This window comes from Tenebrio molitor, chromosome 5, assembly GCF_963966145.1.
Source record: "Tenebrio molitor chromosome 5, icTenMoli1.1, whole genome shotgun sequence".
Taxonomy (NCBI): Eukaryota; Metazoa; Arthropoda; class Insecta; order Coleoptera; family Tenebrionidae; genus Tenebrio; species Tenebrio molitor.
The window spans coordinates 4,443,022-4,458,248 of NC_091050.1; the positions used below are offsets into that span (position 1 = coordinate 4,443,022).

General features: G+C 32.8%; 3 protein-coding genes across 3 annotated transcripts; 1 reads left to right on the top strand and 2 right to left on the bottom strand.

The window, feature by feature from the left end:
* Positions 1 to 9: 9 nt before the first annotated feature.
* spir (spire type actin nucleation factor) lies at positions 10 to 9,068 on the bottom strand. The gene is made up of 2 exons (XM_069048073.1): positions 7,876 to 9,068; positions 10 to 1,346 (listed from the first exon to the last, which is right to left on the bottom strand). Exons 1-2 carry the CDS (start codon positions 8,940 to 8,942, stop codon positions 281 to 283), a joined length of 2,133 nt encoding a protein of 710 aa, XP_068904174.1. The 5' UTR covers positions 8,943 to 9,068; the 3' UTR covers positions 10 to 280.
* Positions 9,069 to 10,302: 1,234 nt separating this feature from the next.
* Positions 10,303 to 11,634, bottom strand: Tctp (translationally controlled tumor protein). The gene is made up of 3 exons (XM_069048078.1): positions 11,475 to 11,634; positions 11,007 to 11,265; positions 10,303 to 10,777 (listed from the first exon to the last, which is right to left on the bottom strand). The coding sequence occupies exons 1-3, from the start codon at positions 11,500 to 11,502 to the stop codon at positions 10,546 to 10,548; spliced, it is 519 nt and encodes a 172-aa protein (XP_068904179.1). The 5' UTR covers positions 11,503 to 11,634; the 3' UTR covers positions 10,303 to 10,545.
* Positions 11,635 to 12,983: 1,349 nt separating this feature from the next.
* On the top strand, positions 12,984 to 15,201 carry La (La autoantigen-like). The gene is made up of 2 exons (XM_069048075.1): positions 12,984 to 13,438; positions 14,333 to 15,201. Exons 1-2 carry the CDS (start codon positions 13,126 to 13,128, stop codon positions 15,043 to 15,045), a joined length of 1,026 nt encoding a protein of 341 aa, XP_068904176.1. The 5' UTR covers positions 12,984 to 13,125; the 3' UTR covers positions 15,046 to 15,201.
* Positions 15,202 to 15,227: the final 26 nt, after the last annotated feature.

Genomic DNA, 15,227 nt, shown 5'->3' on the forward strand with positions numbered 1-15,227 from the left:
ACATTTACCTAAATTAACATAGCCTTTATTTTAATATATTTTAAATTCCTTGAAAGATAAATTTTTACATAAAATTACAGTTATCAAAATAAAATAGCTATTTTTTTTAATATAATAAAATTTTCTAGAAGACTCTCGGGTCTTAAATTTTAAAATATACACGAGTATGTTCGGAATGCACGAAACAGGAATGGAACATTAAATTGCAACAAGATTCAGGTTAAAACTAATATCACTACTGAGTTGTTTTCGATAAGACATGTAAATTTAAATATCACTGTTAAAATACGGGTGACAAATTCAAGGTAAGACTTTGTAGCGTTTTATTCCGGATGGCCGAGCGATTGGCCCTTGCCGATTTGATAATCTGCAGCACCATCAACTTGCAATCGTGACAAACGACCATCTGCGACGCCTTAAATTTGTCAACCACTCTAGCAGCTCTTCCTGCACTTGTTGCCTTCGCTCGGAACTTGCCTAACGAGCCCGGATCGCTTATGGTACTGCTTTCCATGCTCGAACCTGGTCTGCTCATCTCTGGACTGTGATCCGCCGAGGTGGGCACATCAGGGTCCATAATTTTATTGACTAGAGATTTTGGAAACGACTCTCTCCCCTCATCTTCCGGTGAACACATGATGCTCGGACTCAGCAATACCACGGGAACGCTAGAAAAGTGCTCCATGGGTATGTTCATCTTGCAACAGCATTTGGTGCACACTGTGCGTTTGCATAAAGTGCATCTCTGTCCCCAAGGGCCGAAGATCCCGAACCGGGTTTTCAGGCACAAGAAGCACACTTTCCGCGCTTCTACGTCGTGTCGGACTCTGCCCTCCACCGGAAGCGCTTCCAATTCGGCCTTAGTCAGAACCGCTCGAATATGTACAATTTCAGAAAGTGTTAGTGATAATCTATCGTCTAAAGATATGGTGTCTTGCCAACTACGGATATTGGTAAGCTCTTCTTGCATGGCTTTGGCCACTTCGGGTTCTAATTGAACCGATTCTGCTTCGGAACTGTTACAAGATTGTCGTGAACAAGGCCGCGATTGGGGCACCGAATAACAACCCAAATTTGGATCGCACACTTCCAGAGTGTGCCGTCTCACATTTGAACGGGGGTTTAGGTCTTGCGTTGCGAGATCATATGCTTCCAATGTAGAATCACACATCTGAAGATATTCAGTGGTAGACCACAAACCAGGCTCCGTTGAATCTGGGCTATCGATTGGTTCATCATCTTCTTCATCTTCAAACTGACTAAAATCGACTTTAATCAATCTTCTACCTGACTTAGAGGATTCTTCTTTGGTAATGTGCTTTGGTTCTGACAGCATGTAAGTAGATCTGGAAGAAACAAATCTTTTTAATTGTTTTATAACCCATGGAACTAATGTTTTGATTAATAACAAAACGTAAACATAGATTTGAAATTAATTTGCTTGCCCTTATCAACAGATTTAGTTTATCTGATTGTCTCACAGATTGATATATTCAAACTACCACATTTACAGATACCGTATGTTATAACATCTAATTACACCGAAATTACAGATGATGATAAGTGTTTCAAAATATTCGTGTTCGATCAAAATCAGAACTGATTATGTCAAAATTGTTTTCACTAGAAATGTCATTCGTCCATGTCGTCATTACATTATCAAGCAATGATGATAAAAAGACGAACCTACAATAGAGTAATCATAAAAAACAAAAATTCAGAAAATTACAAGTCAGGTCACGTAGATAGGTACTTGAAAATATATCATACTATGTACAAAAAAGAAAGTGCTAATTTTCGGGTTTTCTTTATTTTAATTATGAACTAAAAGAAAAATTTAAAAACTGTGTGTCCATTATAGGCCTTGCCGGATCTATAATTATTTAAGTAGGTACTACATCGATTAAATCTTAACACGTTTATTTTAGAACCGAAACATCTCATTGACCAAACAGTGCAACTGAACTGGATTTAATCATCTTTGAGAGTTTGTAATCATAAGACAGAGATGAATGGAAGAACTTAACCAATAAATATAATCTTATAACATGATGAATAATAGTATATTATGTAACAAGCATTGAAAGAAGCTCATTTTCGCAAAAGTGTGGGGAAAAATATTTCCACAAACAAAAACTATTGGTAATCTACTACATTCTATTTTTTTGTCACGTTTAAAATCGGGAGTAGAAAACCAAATATTTATGATAGAAATTCGTTTTTATATTTACGAGTATGATATGTAGGGCTTAAAAATTAATTAAAATTAATTAAATTACAATGTCATTGTTACACGCTCGTTTTCAGTGATACTAATATCTGTGTCTATTGTTGTTTGTGATAACAATCTTTTGGCTTTTAATGAATGCGATAGAAAATATAAGGGTCAAGTACCGACAATATTTATTACACAAATATTTAATTTTCGTTCTTTTTTCGTTCTAGAAATTACCATATAAATCGGGCAGTGTTAAAAGTAACTGTGCCAAAATTACTTTTTATCTCGTGGGCGAATTTTATAATCCTATATCATATGCTTCATACTAAACAAAAGATAGTGATAACCTTATTAATTTGTTACATTTTTTTTATCCTAGCTGAATAAATTAATAGATTTGTTTAACACGTACATACAACATTACATCAAAAATAAGATTAATCCATATAATTATGACTTCGTCTACGTGCTATAAAATTTCAACAAGTGCTGGGAAAATATGTGACGTAGAAGATCTAAGATAAGTTCGAACGATTTCCTGAAAAAACATATCTTAATTGTTCGATTTTTGAAAACTGAGTGTTTTGATCAAGTCTGAATAGGTTCCAGTAAGCTGAATGACCTTCTCACAGCTTATCGAACCAATGTCGATAAATTTACGCTTACGATGGTCCGAGTACAGTAACTCAGAATCACAAAAACGCGATCGAAAATCAATAACAACAATATCGTTTTTTGTTCAGCTAGAACAAAAAAAAAACAAATAAAAGAGGTGTAAACCATTACATAACAAGGGAATTATATACAGGGTAAAATTGAAATGCATCATAATAAACCATAGTAGGTATCTTCAATAAGTGAAAAAATCGAAAATGTGGTTAAACATTTAAAATTCATACATAAAGTCAAATTATTTAATAATACATAAATCGAAACATGAATAGCTAGCCGCAAAACGGTTTAAAAACAGAGAGTCGCAAAACCTTACTATGAATGAAACAGCCTAAAAACACTTAAATACGCAGAACCGCAAAAACGTGTAAGAATACTATGAATGAAAACGATAGTAGAAGTGAGTCTTTTTGTGCTAAGCCCAGAGATTGTTACCTAATAATAAAAACATTAATACCAATGACAATAACATGATTTTTTGAAGTGAAACTTTTTATGGGAGGGTTTTGAAATTCTGATCGGCAACCTTTTTGTGTGACGAAAAGTGGTGGGAGTAAACCCTTAAAATTGTGTATACTTCTGTCTTTGTCACACTCACGGCATTTATCGATAATGTCCTCTCGTTTAATTTGGAGGCTTAAAAATGAATAATGAGTTACGCATTTCGATATTGTTTAGTGTTATCGTTGTTTATAATTTATTTTCTTCATTAAAAGATACAATTTTGTTGTGAATATGCTATTTAAAAGTGATTGATGAATAATTACAATGTTTCCCTGTAATACAAAAGTTTCACTTCTATCGTGCGTCTTTACGACACACTCTGTTTTTTTCTTGTCCGTGAATTTTGTCATTTATGTAATTATAATTTACAATTTGCAAGTACATATATGGTCAAAACACTGAGATTCAAAAACCACTTTGCCCCGACATGCCGTTCTGCACCCAGTTCCCCTACGCACAAAGCTACATTAATGAAATTTATTGAGATTTTTGTCTTATACGTCCAATAAAAAATTATTAAATATCATTTAAAAAATTATCATACCCCAAGTTAAAACCTGTTTACAAATGTACAATTTATGAAACGATCAAATTGATACTTAAATTACATTAATTAGATTGTTATCTAATACAAATTATATTATAGATATAATCCAACCTTGTACCCGTTGTCGCGTAAAAAAATCATAATATTAAACTTGAAACAATATCTTTCTTATTCCTCATAATTTTTCATCCATACTCTCATCTAGAACCAACATACCCACAGGGTTCTTGATCAAAGTAGAACAAACTATTCAACAATAGCGATCCCCTTAAAAATCATTTACTCGAAGACCAAAAACATACAACATTTTAAACGTAAATAGATTAACATATACCCGGGGACCGGCGGTCGTTACTAGTAATGACATTTATTTACATTAACTTACAGTAAGTAATTTATAACGGTTTGATGACGGTCTACCGTAAAAGAGCAATCAACCGATAAATCTGTGGCGGTCGTGAAAAAGTAGGTAAGTCAAATAATTTCAAAAATGAGTTAACGATGTTTACACCTTAATAATAAATCCTGGAGTTAAATAATTCAGATTTTCACAGTTTAAAATTTACTTATATTGAAAGCAAGTACAGGTAGAAAGAAGTTTCTATTTAATTACAGGATTTTAGGAATGATGTGGAATTTTGAATCGTTGCCCTGAAAAATTAACATTTTGGACTTACATACCTACTTTTTCACGACCGCCACAGAAATATGGACCTGAATTTGTTTGCGGCCAACCGATGACAAAGGTGTAGTAAGAGACATTTGTATGATTTTCTGCTGTGAAGCTAAACATCAATTAGCTGCAATCGCACCACATCTGTGGGGAAACAAACTTTTTATCTACGAGTAGTGGAAGGATAGTAATGAACTCGACTTTTGTATATTACGCTATAAGGTTGGTAAATGCAATGCAACAGTATGTATGGGTAAAAGGTTTGAAAAAACCAAATGCAGTCAAGTTTTTTCATTTGCCGATTTAATAATAATGGTAATTGTTCACTTTAACTACTTCTGGAGTTTCCGCGTTTTTTCTGGCTAGACAGCCTCAGGACGTCCTCCTACATCGTTTCCCATCAGTCAAACCTTGTGCAAATGAAAATTTTCCTTACCCTTTAGTTATACTAAGACTTGGCGCGACCTTGACGCGACCTTGAAATACAACAAGAGATAAAAAAAGGCATTTGCACAAGATTTCAATGGTGGGACACGATCTAGGAGGACCCTCTGAGGCTGTCTAGCCAGAAAAAACGCGAAAATTCCAGAAGTAGTTAAAGTGAACAATTACCATAATAATAATCGGACAACGCATACGATTTTTCACGCGAGCGAAAAAAAGGCAAGAAAATTCTAATTTTTAAACATTTCACGAAAAAACATTCATAAATAAAATGCTGTCTTACAACAGGATTTTTTTTCTAGTAAAACCTGCCGCTTACATGATCTATTAAATAATAATAACATTGGTCCGTGCATGAAAAAACACGATCGCATAAAAAAATATGTTTGCATTAGAATCTGATTTTTAGATGACTTCAAAAATCACATAAAACCTACAGACGTGACCGATAGCGGGTAATAGTACTATATGTATTATGTTATGAGGAGCAAAAATGAAGTTTTATGTGCTGCGGCTGGTAGATTGGCTGCCGAACGCAGTGAGGCAGACAAACCAGCCAAAGCACATAAAACCATTTTTGCTCCGAATAACATATACTATTTTTTCTTCAAACCTTCATAACAAATTATTTAAGACATGTTAAGAAACCAGGTAGGAATTTCAAATGATTTAGCTAGTTTACTTTACTGCCGCTCATCAGCGGAGATAATAACTTCACGGACGCCCTCAGCGGAGATAATAACTTTATCTGCCGCTCGTCAGCTCGTTAGATGCCATGACAAAGAAGTGACACTTTAGCATTATCAATGCAGCAGGATAATGTCATAATTTACGGACGTTTGAAGAAAAAATGTATTACATATTTAAAATAAATAGAGTTTTCTTTATTAACGCGTTAACTCAAACATAAACAAAATTTACTACTTTTTTAATCATACAGGATATTTTCTAAAATATTTTGTGTGAATATTACAGAAATTATCGTCATTATACAGATAATAAAACAATCGTTCTATAACAATTTCAATAATTCTTGCCATAATGATTTCATAACAGCGAAACATCTGAATTATCTGTTGGTTATGGGAAAGAATTCGTATTTATGACAACCAAGGACCAATGCTATCTCTGTATCTGATCATATAAAAATGAGAATGTATTGTTTAAAGTTCAGTCTTAATAACAGTGTTCTACTAAAATTTAAGCAACTATAGCTTAACTACTTTATTAATGTCTCTCTCTCTCTAATGTCTCAGAAATAAGTACATTAATTTTAACCAATGACAAATCTCGTCAAGAACAACAAAATTGTTATGTACCATTTTTTTGAAATATAATTTTCATTTCGGTATTTTACCCTCCATAAATTAACGAGCTGTCTATTTACTCGTATTATGTAATTATTATTTAACCCAATAACAGTGACCGTGAAATGATAGTTTTTGTAAAATCGGCACAAAACATTCTGTTTTTAGAATTAAGTTTTTTCGCTCTGCGGCCGAGGTAGAGGATTAAATTTTTAGTTAGTTTTGAATCCGACTTCAAAAGGCAAGTGTTTACGTGTTCGTTCTGTGATTTAAGCTAAAATTTTGTGAAAATGGCACGTTTATTTTCGAATACTGAATACGTAGATATTTGTGTTGGTGTATGGTGAAGTGTGCGGGAGTGCTCCTCGAGCCCGGAAAGTTTCCGTGCGACTTCTTCATGTGGGGGTAAATACATATTTCATTTTAATTCAATAACCGCTACATTAATTTACATAATTTTTCACTGATAGTCCTTTCAAACATTTAGGAGAAATTTGGTGTCATTGAAATCATGAAAGCATCACCGGTTTTTGAAATAAATGGAATTATTAAATTGGGTGGTCACTTCCACAAAAGAGGTTAGCGTGTGTTGTTTATGGTACCCTTTAAGAACTTAAGAATTTCTAGAAAAGTTGTCAACATGTGTTTACTAACGAGGTACTCCTATTTATTTATGACACTGTAGTTGTAAATCTTGGTCACTTTTCGCTGTAAATGATAAATTTCATAAATGTGTTCTTTGAATTAATTGTGAATTATGAACATGAACGAAATTTTTTTTTTGCTCAAAATTGATTTTTTAAATTTCATGGCTCTCAATGAAGCGATAAGGGAAAATTGATTGCACACATTTGAAGCCTTGTATCGAGGGAAGTTTCGTGATTTTTACTAATTTTTTAATAGGGTTTATCATGTGGGCGGTAAAACTTGAATCACCCTGTACTTATTTCTGAGACACGTTGTATGTATACTCACTACTACTAAACTGAACTTATTGGTGTATTGTGTGTACCAATAAAAGTCACTTTGAATATTATTATTATTCATTTTCTTTTAATTTTGGGCAATCCTTTTAAGCCTAAGTTTTATTATCCTCGGTTATATTTAATGATCCCGCGAACACCACACATTCGCTTATAAAATTTGCCGAGAAGCATCTTAACATATAATATAAGGATTAAGGAAACAAATTTATGATTGTCTCAAGATCTATTCTACTTTCTCTGAGATAGCAATCAATATTTATTTTTAGATAAAAAATAACGACTTTGATATGAAAATATCGCAATTATAAAAACTGCTTTTATTATACATAGTATATAGTAATAAAGTGCTCAATAAATACTTTATGTAAATTTCAGTTAGAAAGTTTTTTTTTACATCATTATTGCATAACCAAATATAAAATAATTTAATAATTATGCAAAAAACGTACTTTCTAGTATAAATATATTAACTAGGAAAAAAAACAGGAAATAAGGAAAATAAAATTGATGCGAACTAATTTTACCTTGGAGTAGGCCTCAACTTGCGACCCTTCTTGATTGAGTTCAGTAACTGTTCTCTTGGAGTGAGAGTGCGTGATTGAGGTGGCAGTTTTCTATCAGCTACTTTTTTCAAAGGAGGTCTAGATCTAATAAACTCCAAAATAATTGCATGAGCATCTTTGGTAACCCGAGATGGTACATCTCCATTAACCATAATTTTCCTTAGATTATATCTACATGATCTAATATCTTTCATGAGTATTTCATATGGTGTAAGTTCATATTCAATAGGAGCCCTGCTGTAATGAACTTTTTTCAATTTTACACCCATTCTCAATTCCCCCATAACTTGCACCCAAAACTTGGCCCAATCAGAAAACTTCAGTTGGTCCAGATCTGACTGTTTTGAGCTATTTGTTGGCAAATTTAAATTGCCTTGTGCTACCTTTTCTAAAAATGTTGCTAGTTCTAAAGCTTCAGCTACTAAAGCACGAACCACTGCTTTATAGTGTGCTTCAGTCTGAGTTTTTGTCAATAACCCAAGATGACTTTCACAGCGCCTAATGACTTCTTGTAAAGTCATATGTGTATTTGGTTTAGATGATGTTCCTGGCTCTTCCTCTCCTTCTTCAGAATCACGCTCAATCCCTTCATCATCTGTTTCATGATGACTTTGTTCTGTTGAATTGTTTACCTCATCAGAAACCATATCACTGATTAGTTGTTCGAGATCCTGACTGATCACCCTCTCTTCATCACTCTGACTCCCTTGATCAAGGGCTATATAAATAACAACCCCTAAACCGGCGATCACCTCTTTCTCACATCTCAGCAATTTTCTTGGTTTGTCTAATGCTTTAGCTGTATTCTCATGTACATTACCGTCGGTCTGTAAATATACATGACGAACTTCTTCGACTATATGAACGTTTGGTTTTCGAGACGATACACATTCACTGTAATATTTTGCGCATTGATAACACAGGGCCCAAGCATGTTCTTCTCTTATTGAAGAATTAAATGAATTGAGAATATCTTCCAAACACACACTCCCGTCAGAATTAACTTTACACTTTGCCTTCGATGACATGTTTGTTTATTTTTCTTAGTATACAAACACCCACTGCCCCACTTGCTGTGCATTTGGCAACTCTCTAACCTAAAATCAATGCTGAGACCTTGAAACTGACAAACGACCCACACATTTCCTTATCGATCGAAAGCCATGCGCATGCTTTACAGTGTTGCCAAGATAACTCTGTGTTGCCAACAAAATCCGTTCATTTCAAAATTACCAAAAAAATAGAACGGTAATTTTATACGAATACCTGTAGTACATTAATTTTTGTTTTAATTAGCTTGTAAAATTAGTTCAACTATATTTGTGATTCCACTTAACTAAGGATCTACAATTATTCTACTTCGCTTATCATTTAAAGTGTACACGAAAAATTGGTGTTTTAAACGATTTAACAACAAATACAAGATTATTAATAACCTGCTGCACCATTTGTCGAGCTGTAACTAATAATAACTGACCAACCCAATCTCTTATAAAAAGATAGTTTTTTGTCACACACTGTATCGCTTTTTCTTTACTGTTGCTTTTTTTGGATTTCTACTATGAAACCAAGACAGTGGCGTGTCCACAATTTATTGTCTAAATTGCCATTGCCAAGCCATTTGTTCACGTATTTCTACTTTTTCCATTGACGCAGGAGTATTCAGTACCCATACTTTTAAATATCTCCAACTACTTTGATTACACCCTGTGCAGTGTGAACATAAGGTTTGGAACAAAATTCATAATAGCGTTATGTCACGTTTTTAATTTAAGAATATCGCTCGCACAGGTCGCTTTTGTCTCTTCTTTTTGATAGATGAATGAAAAAAAATTGGTACCTTACATAACAATTTTTTGAGAAAACAAATTTTACTTTTTTCATTCATTGTTTCAGTGGTAGGAAGGACCATCAGAAAAAGTGGAGGCTGGAGGTTGTCATTTAAAAAAAATTGGTGTTGGCGTCATGGCGCAAAACACCGTAACGTTATTCAAACAAATTCCACATCACAAGTGGCATTTTTCGAAATAAAATCGTGGCGATTTTCTTAAAAACATCACAACGCTGTTATCAATTTTGTTCCAAACTTTGTGTTCACATTGTACATATTTTACTACCTACATATTTGTATAGTACGTTTCAAGTTGTTAAATATATTTCAAGATTGTTTTAATCAACTTTTATTCAAAATTAAAAAATATTAAAGTGCATACTTACTTAAATTTTACACAAAAAAATACTGTTATTTCTTATGTAATTTATTCAGAGACCTTTGGTCACAATAAACTGAGTATAGATTCAGATTCATCAAGGGTCAATAAAGAAAGGACTTCACTTGGATTATAAAAAAAAATTGTCTTAGGCATGGAGCTTTTACAAAATTACATATTTATCATATCATACATTTTATTTATTTTCAACAAAAATTACTTTATAAGAAAAGTAATCAATTTAAATTTTCTTATGAGTATAAACATCTATCACTTGAAACTGATATTTAAATTAATTTGAAAGCCAATGGCGAAATTGTTTGAATAAAAAAAATAGCATTAAAAATTTAAAGACAAATCTCAATTCAGTTATAAATAAAATAGTATATATAACAAATAGCAATAATTTAAAAAAGAAAAACTAAAATTTCTCTTCATCCAAGCCATGTTTAAAGAACATCATCACTGGTACAGAGTCCCCATTAATTTCTCTATACTCCATGAGGCCAACCATTCCTTCAATTTCCATTGATTCACCAGTAAAAAATTGTAATTCCTTAAACCTCCCCAAAATATCCTTCATTACTTTGTTCATATTTGTTTTAAAAACATCTACTTGGTCAGGAGATTTCTCTTCTAATTTTGCTACCAATCTAAAAAAAAAAAAAAATGATCAGCACTTTTAAATACCCAAAGTAAAAGTAAAATTATTATTTTCAAAGTTTTGTCAGAAGAATATCAATATTTGACAAGTTGCAACTTGCACTAGTTCAGAACTTCATCTTCTGTAATACTTTTGCATGAATTGCTCTGAATGTCACATAAAACAGCAACAATCAGTATTAGTACATGCAGCATTGACAATTAAGAAATAATACTCACTTTTTCATGTAGTCTTTAAGGTACGCGGTGTATGACTTCTTATCACCAAATGCAAAGGTTTCACATAATCTATGATTCATGACAATATCAACACCTGATTGGACATTTTCGTCTGTGCCTTCATCTGCATCGTCTGCAGACGGGTTCGCTCCATCCAGTTGAATATCTCCTTCCTTTCGTTGGATCAATTTACCATAAACTTCATAAAGAACTTCATCAACTAGTTTCATTTTGTACGTATCGGAAAACATTTCATCGCCTACAAAATGTAAACAAATCAATTACCACAATAATAAAAAATAATACACATTTAGAAATATGTTAAGATAATGGAAAATTTCGGGAAATTTCTGGAACACTTTAATTGTCGCCAAGTTGACAGATGGATTTTGAAAGGTTAAATTTTAGCACAAACTGTCAAGAAACATCAAAAATAATATCGGGAAAGTCAAAAATGTGCATACATACCTGTAAAAATATCTTTGTAGATCCTCATTTTGAAGAGATTGGTGTGGTTTCTTGTGATAAAACTAAAAACGACCTGTCCGCTGTAACAGCGCCGCAAAAAAGATCGAAACTTTGTTCAACTTTATTTGACAGCCAACGATACAAATCGCCCGTAAGTTCGTTGACACGCGCAGTACTCGCCACGAAGACAACTTGCTGGTAATACCGCCGGTAGATCGGAATTCAAGAATGTAAAATGAAAGTAGACAATTGAAGTCTAAAATCAAATGATGTTCAAACATTCCCCTCTCTTTATTTATACAGGTTTTAAAATGTCGTAGAAGGGGTATTTCACCCCACACTACACTACTTAACTACACTTTACTAAGAATACTCTAAATAATTAAAGTATTAAAGTAAAGCAATAGTATTTATAAAAACACTTATAATATTCATCGCAGGAGAATTTGCCTAAAACTAAGTGCAATCTAAACACCCAGTTACATTACATACTTATTTCAGTAAACCTTTGTGTTTTTTTAATGAAATAATAAAACAACATTATCACACAATTTATTATTATAAGTATATTTAAAAAATTAAAATAAGAAACAAAAACTGATTAAATGTAAAAACAATAGCTCAAAATATATTTTTATATTTTTATTTGTTTGCGTTCTATTTATTTGATCGGGGTACAATTTCGTGCTCTTACATTCAGTAAATTAATTATTATCCCTATAATTTAAGCGATAATTTTGGTAGCGACGCGTTGTTTGAGTCAGTAGATATATGTAATAATATAAAAACGTTCTTCCAACTTTCAAGAAGGATCTACTGCAAATATTTTCAAGAATAAATACAGGTAAAATGCTGAAACGTATTTAGGTGGAGTTGCTTCAAAAATGTCATTTTGCCTTTTATTTGCAATACTTTACAGTAAGTTTAAGTTACAACGGCTTAATCACGGTTTGTCATAAAAAGACATTAAACCGACAAATATGGACCTAAGCCGATGACAAGGGTCTAGCGCTAGCCGAAGACGATTTTATGATTATTCCTTGAATATTTGGTGACTGGATCAGTTTTAAACTGTAGGGTGAATAGGTTCTGTTTTATAAATTTTTTGCACGTCGCCGTCGGTCGTTTTGACGTATTACCGATTTAATTAAACGTACCTAAGTTATGTTTACCGCCTTCTAGACGGTAAGCTTCACTTACCGAAAATTACGAAAAAAATGTCTTCTTTGTAAAAAATAAACTAATCAAATACATTTTGAAAAAATCATTTGTTTTATTTATTAATGGTTCCTTCCGATCGTTCAAAAAACATCGTGCATAACGGGCGCAGTGCTACCGGTCTCCAGTAATAAATGGATAATAAAATAATTTAACTATTACCCTCGATTGGTAAAATGCACTTACCGCCCTTGATAACTATCTTGAGGTCTTAATGACCTTGATCGCACTCTCTAGTCTCTAGAGGGCAGTTCGTTCTCGCTAAACTTAAACTGCGGGACCGTTGTAATCGTGCTGTCAAATGAAAGATTCTGTCAAAAGTGTCAAAAAGTGTCAGTTGTTGATGCCGAATACAGTTTGGTCTTTATAGTGATACCACGTGTAAAAATAACATTTGTATATTGCTTTAAGAATATTTTTCTATAAAAACATTATGGCGAGTGAATTAGAGATTAAGATAATCCGACAAATTGAATATTACTTCGGAGATATAAATTTACCACGTGATAAATTTATGCAAGAAAAACTGAAGGAAGACGAAGGTTGGATTACTTTGGAGGTATTATTAACGTTCAAGAGACTTGCCAGTTTATCTGATGATCCAGAAGTGATAGCTTCTGCAGTGGAAAAAGCTGAAAATGGTTTGGTAGAAGTTAGTGAAGATCGAAAGAAAATCCGAAGGAATCCAGATTTACCTTTGCCAGAGCTTAATGATGCGCGCAAAAAAGAACTAATGGCTCGAACAGGTATGTCGTATACGGAAAATTATACATATAAAATGAATAAAATCAATAAGTAAGTTTTGGTATAGGCAACCAAGAATACCATATACTCAAACTCATACCATTAAATACAAAGTAAAGACGGGAATTCCTAAAATTTATATCACTGATTTTTGACAAAATCCTCTATCTAATAGTGAAACATTTTTTTTTTTTAAATCGGTCGATTAAAACAAAAAAAGAATATAAATAAATTTAGATAACATTGACGACAATCCGGTAAATCGGGTCATTTGAATACTGTTTTGACTAGAAGTTAGGAAGTAGGTGGAGCTCATTTTGAGAATTTAATTTAATGAGACTTACACTAAAATGACAAGTGCAAATAATAAATTTTTCATAAAACGTTAATACCCAAAATAAGGGGCACCATATTATATGTACAGGGTTTTTCACGAGTGATAATGAGCCTGACGAAATTGAAAATGCAACCCACAACACATTTGCAAAGTTAACGTGGATATTTGTTTTTTGATTTAAAAAACAAAACATAACTGCACAGTTTCGTAAAAACGTCATTCGCTTGGTTAAATAAAATTGTGCAAAAACGAAGAGTTTTTGGGGAAATATTTATTCTCTGCATAAACACGCAAGGGCAGGAGCATTTTTATTACATCCGCCATAAATCAGGGTCATGTCTGTTTTCTTATCGTTAGAATCCATTTTAATCGTCGTCTTTTATCTTTCGTAAAAGTCAGTTATGACAAGTAAAATTATTGGAAGCAAATCCATCATAATTTTATTTTAAAATAATACCACATTTAGAACAGCCACGTTAACTTTGGAAATGTATTCTGGGTAGCATTTTCAATTCCGCCGGGTTCATTATCAATATGTAAACTATTTATTTTATTTTAGCTTATGCTAAGGGATTCCCCCTGGATGAATCATTGAATGACATCATTAGTTTCTTGGAAGCTCATGGTCCAATAGATTCATGTATTCGTCGTAGTACTAAAGATCATAATTTTAAAGGATCTTGTTTCATTATCTTCAAAGACAAAGAGACTTGTCAAAAGTTCATAGATCAAGATAGCATTAAATACAAAGATACCGAATTAATTCGTAAGTGGCAAACTGATTATTTTGCTGAAAAGAAAAAAGAGTATGAGGATAGGATTAAATCGAAAAAAGAAAAAAAACAAGCTAAATTGGAGGAAAAGTGTAAGCAACTTGAGTACCCTAAAGGAGCTGCTATTCATTTCTCTGGTATTCCGGAGGGTAAATCACTAACACGTGAAGAAATAAAGGAAAAAATTAAAGAAATAGACGAAAATGCTACTGTTTCTTATGTTGACTTTAGCAAAGGAGACACGGAGGGACATCTGAGATTCTCAGCTGAAAATATGGCTGTGGAATTTTTAAAAAAGATTACCGATGGGGAAATGGAAATCAGTGAAGTTAAAATCAAAATTAGAGTCTTGGAAGGCACTGAGGAGGAAGAATATCTAAAGAAAACTGCTGAAGCCGTTACCAAAATGAGAGAAAAGGCTAAGCTTGGTAAAAACAATAGGAAAAGGAAGGGACATTTTTCAAATGGTACAGAAGCTAAAGCAAAGAAAACAGAGTAATCCTGTTGCTAGTAGCTTTGTTAACGAATTGACTTTTTTTTTATGTGAGTTAATTAGGACATAAGAGCAACGTTTATTTAAAATATAAATTGTTCTTATATTTTGTGTATTTTCACTTTCTGAACTAAAAAATATATGTATATTCGTTAATATTTACTTCTTTGTGTTATTTACTATGGGAT

Coding starts and splice junctions, on each gene's coding strand:
- Tctp (XM_069048078.1), bottom strand. CDS start 11,502: ATGAGGATCTACAAAGATATTTTTACAG. Junction 11,266..11,474: donor CTACAAAGATATTTTTACAG/GTATGTATGCAC, acceptor TACATTTTGTAG/GCGATGAAATGTTTTCCGAT. Junction 10,778..11,006: donor CTTAAAGACTACATGAAAAA/GTGAGTATTATT, acceptor TTTTTTTTTTAG/ATTGGTAGCAAAATTAGAAG.
- La (XM_069048075.1), top strand. CDS start 13,126: ATGGCGAGTGAATTAGAGATTAAGATAATCCGACAAATTGAATATTAC. Junction 13,439..14,332: donor AGAACTAATGGCTCGAACAG/GTATGTCGTATA, acceptor ATTTTATTTTAG/CTTATGCTAAGGGATTCCCC.
- spir (XM_069048073.1), bottom strand. CDS start 8,942: ATGTCATCGAAGGCAAAGTGTAAAGTTAATTCTGACGGGAGTGTGTGT. Junction 1,347..7,875: donor AAGTTGAGGCCTACTCCAAG/GTAAAATTAGTT, acceptor TGTTTCTTCCAG/ATCTACTTACATGCTGTCAG.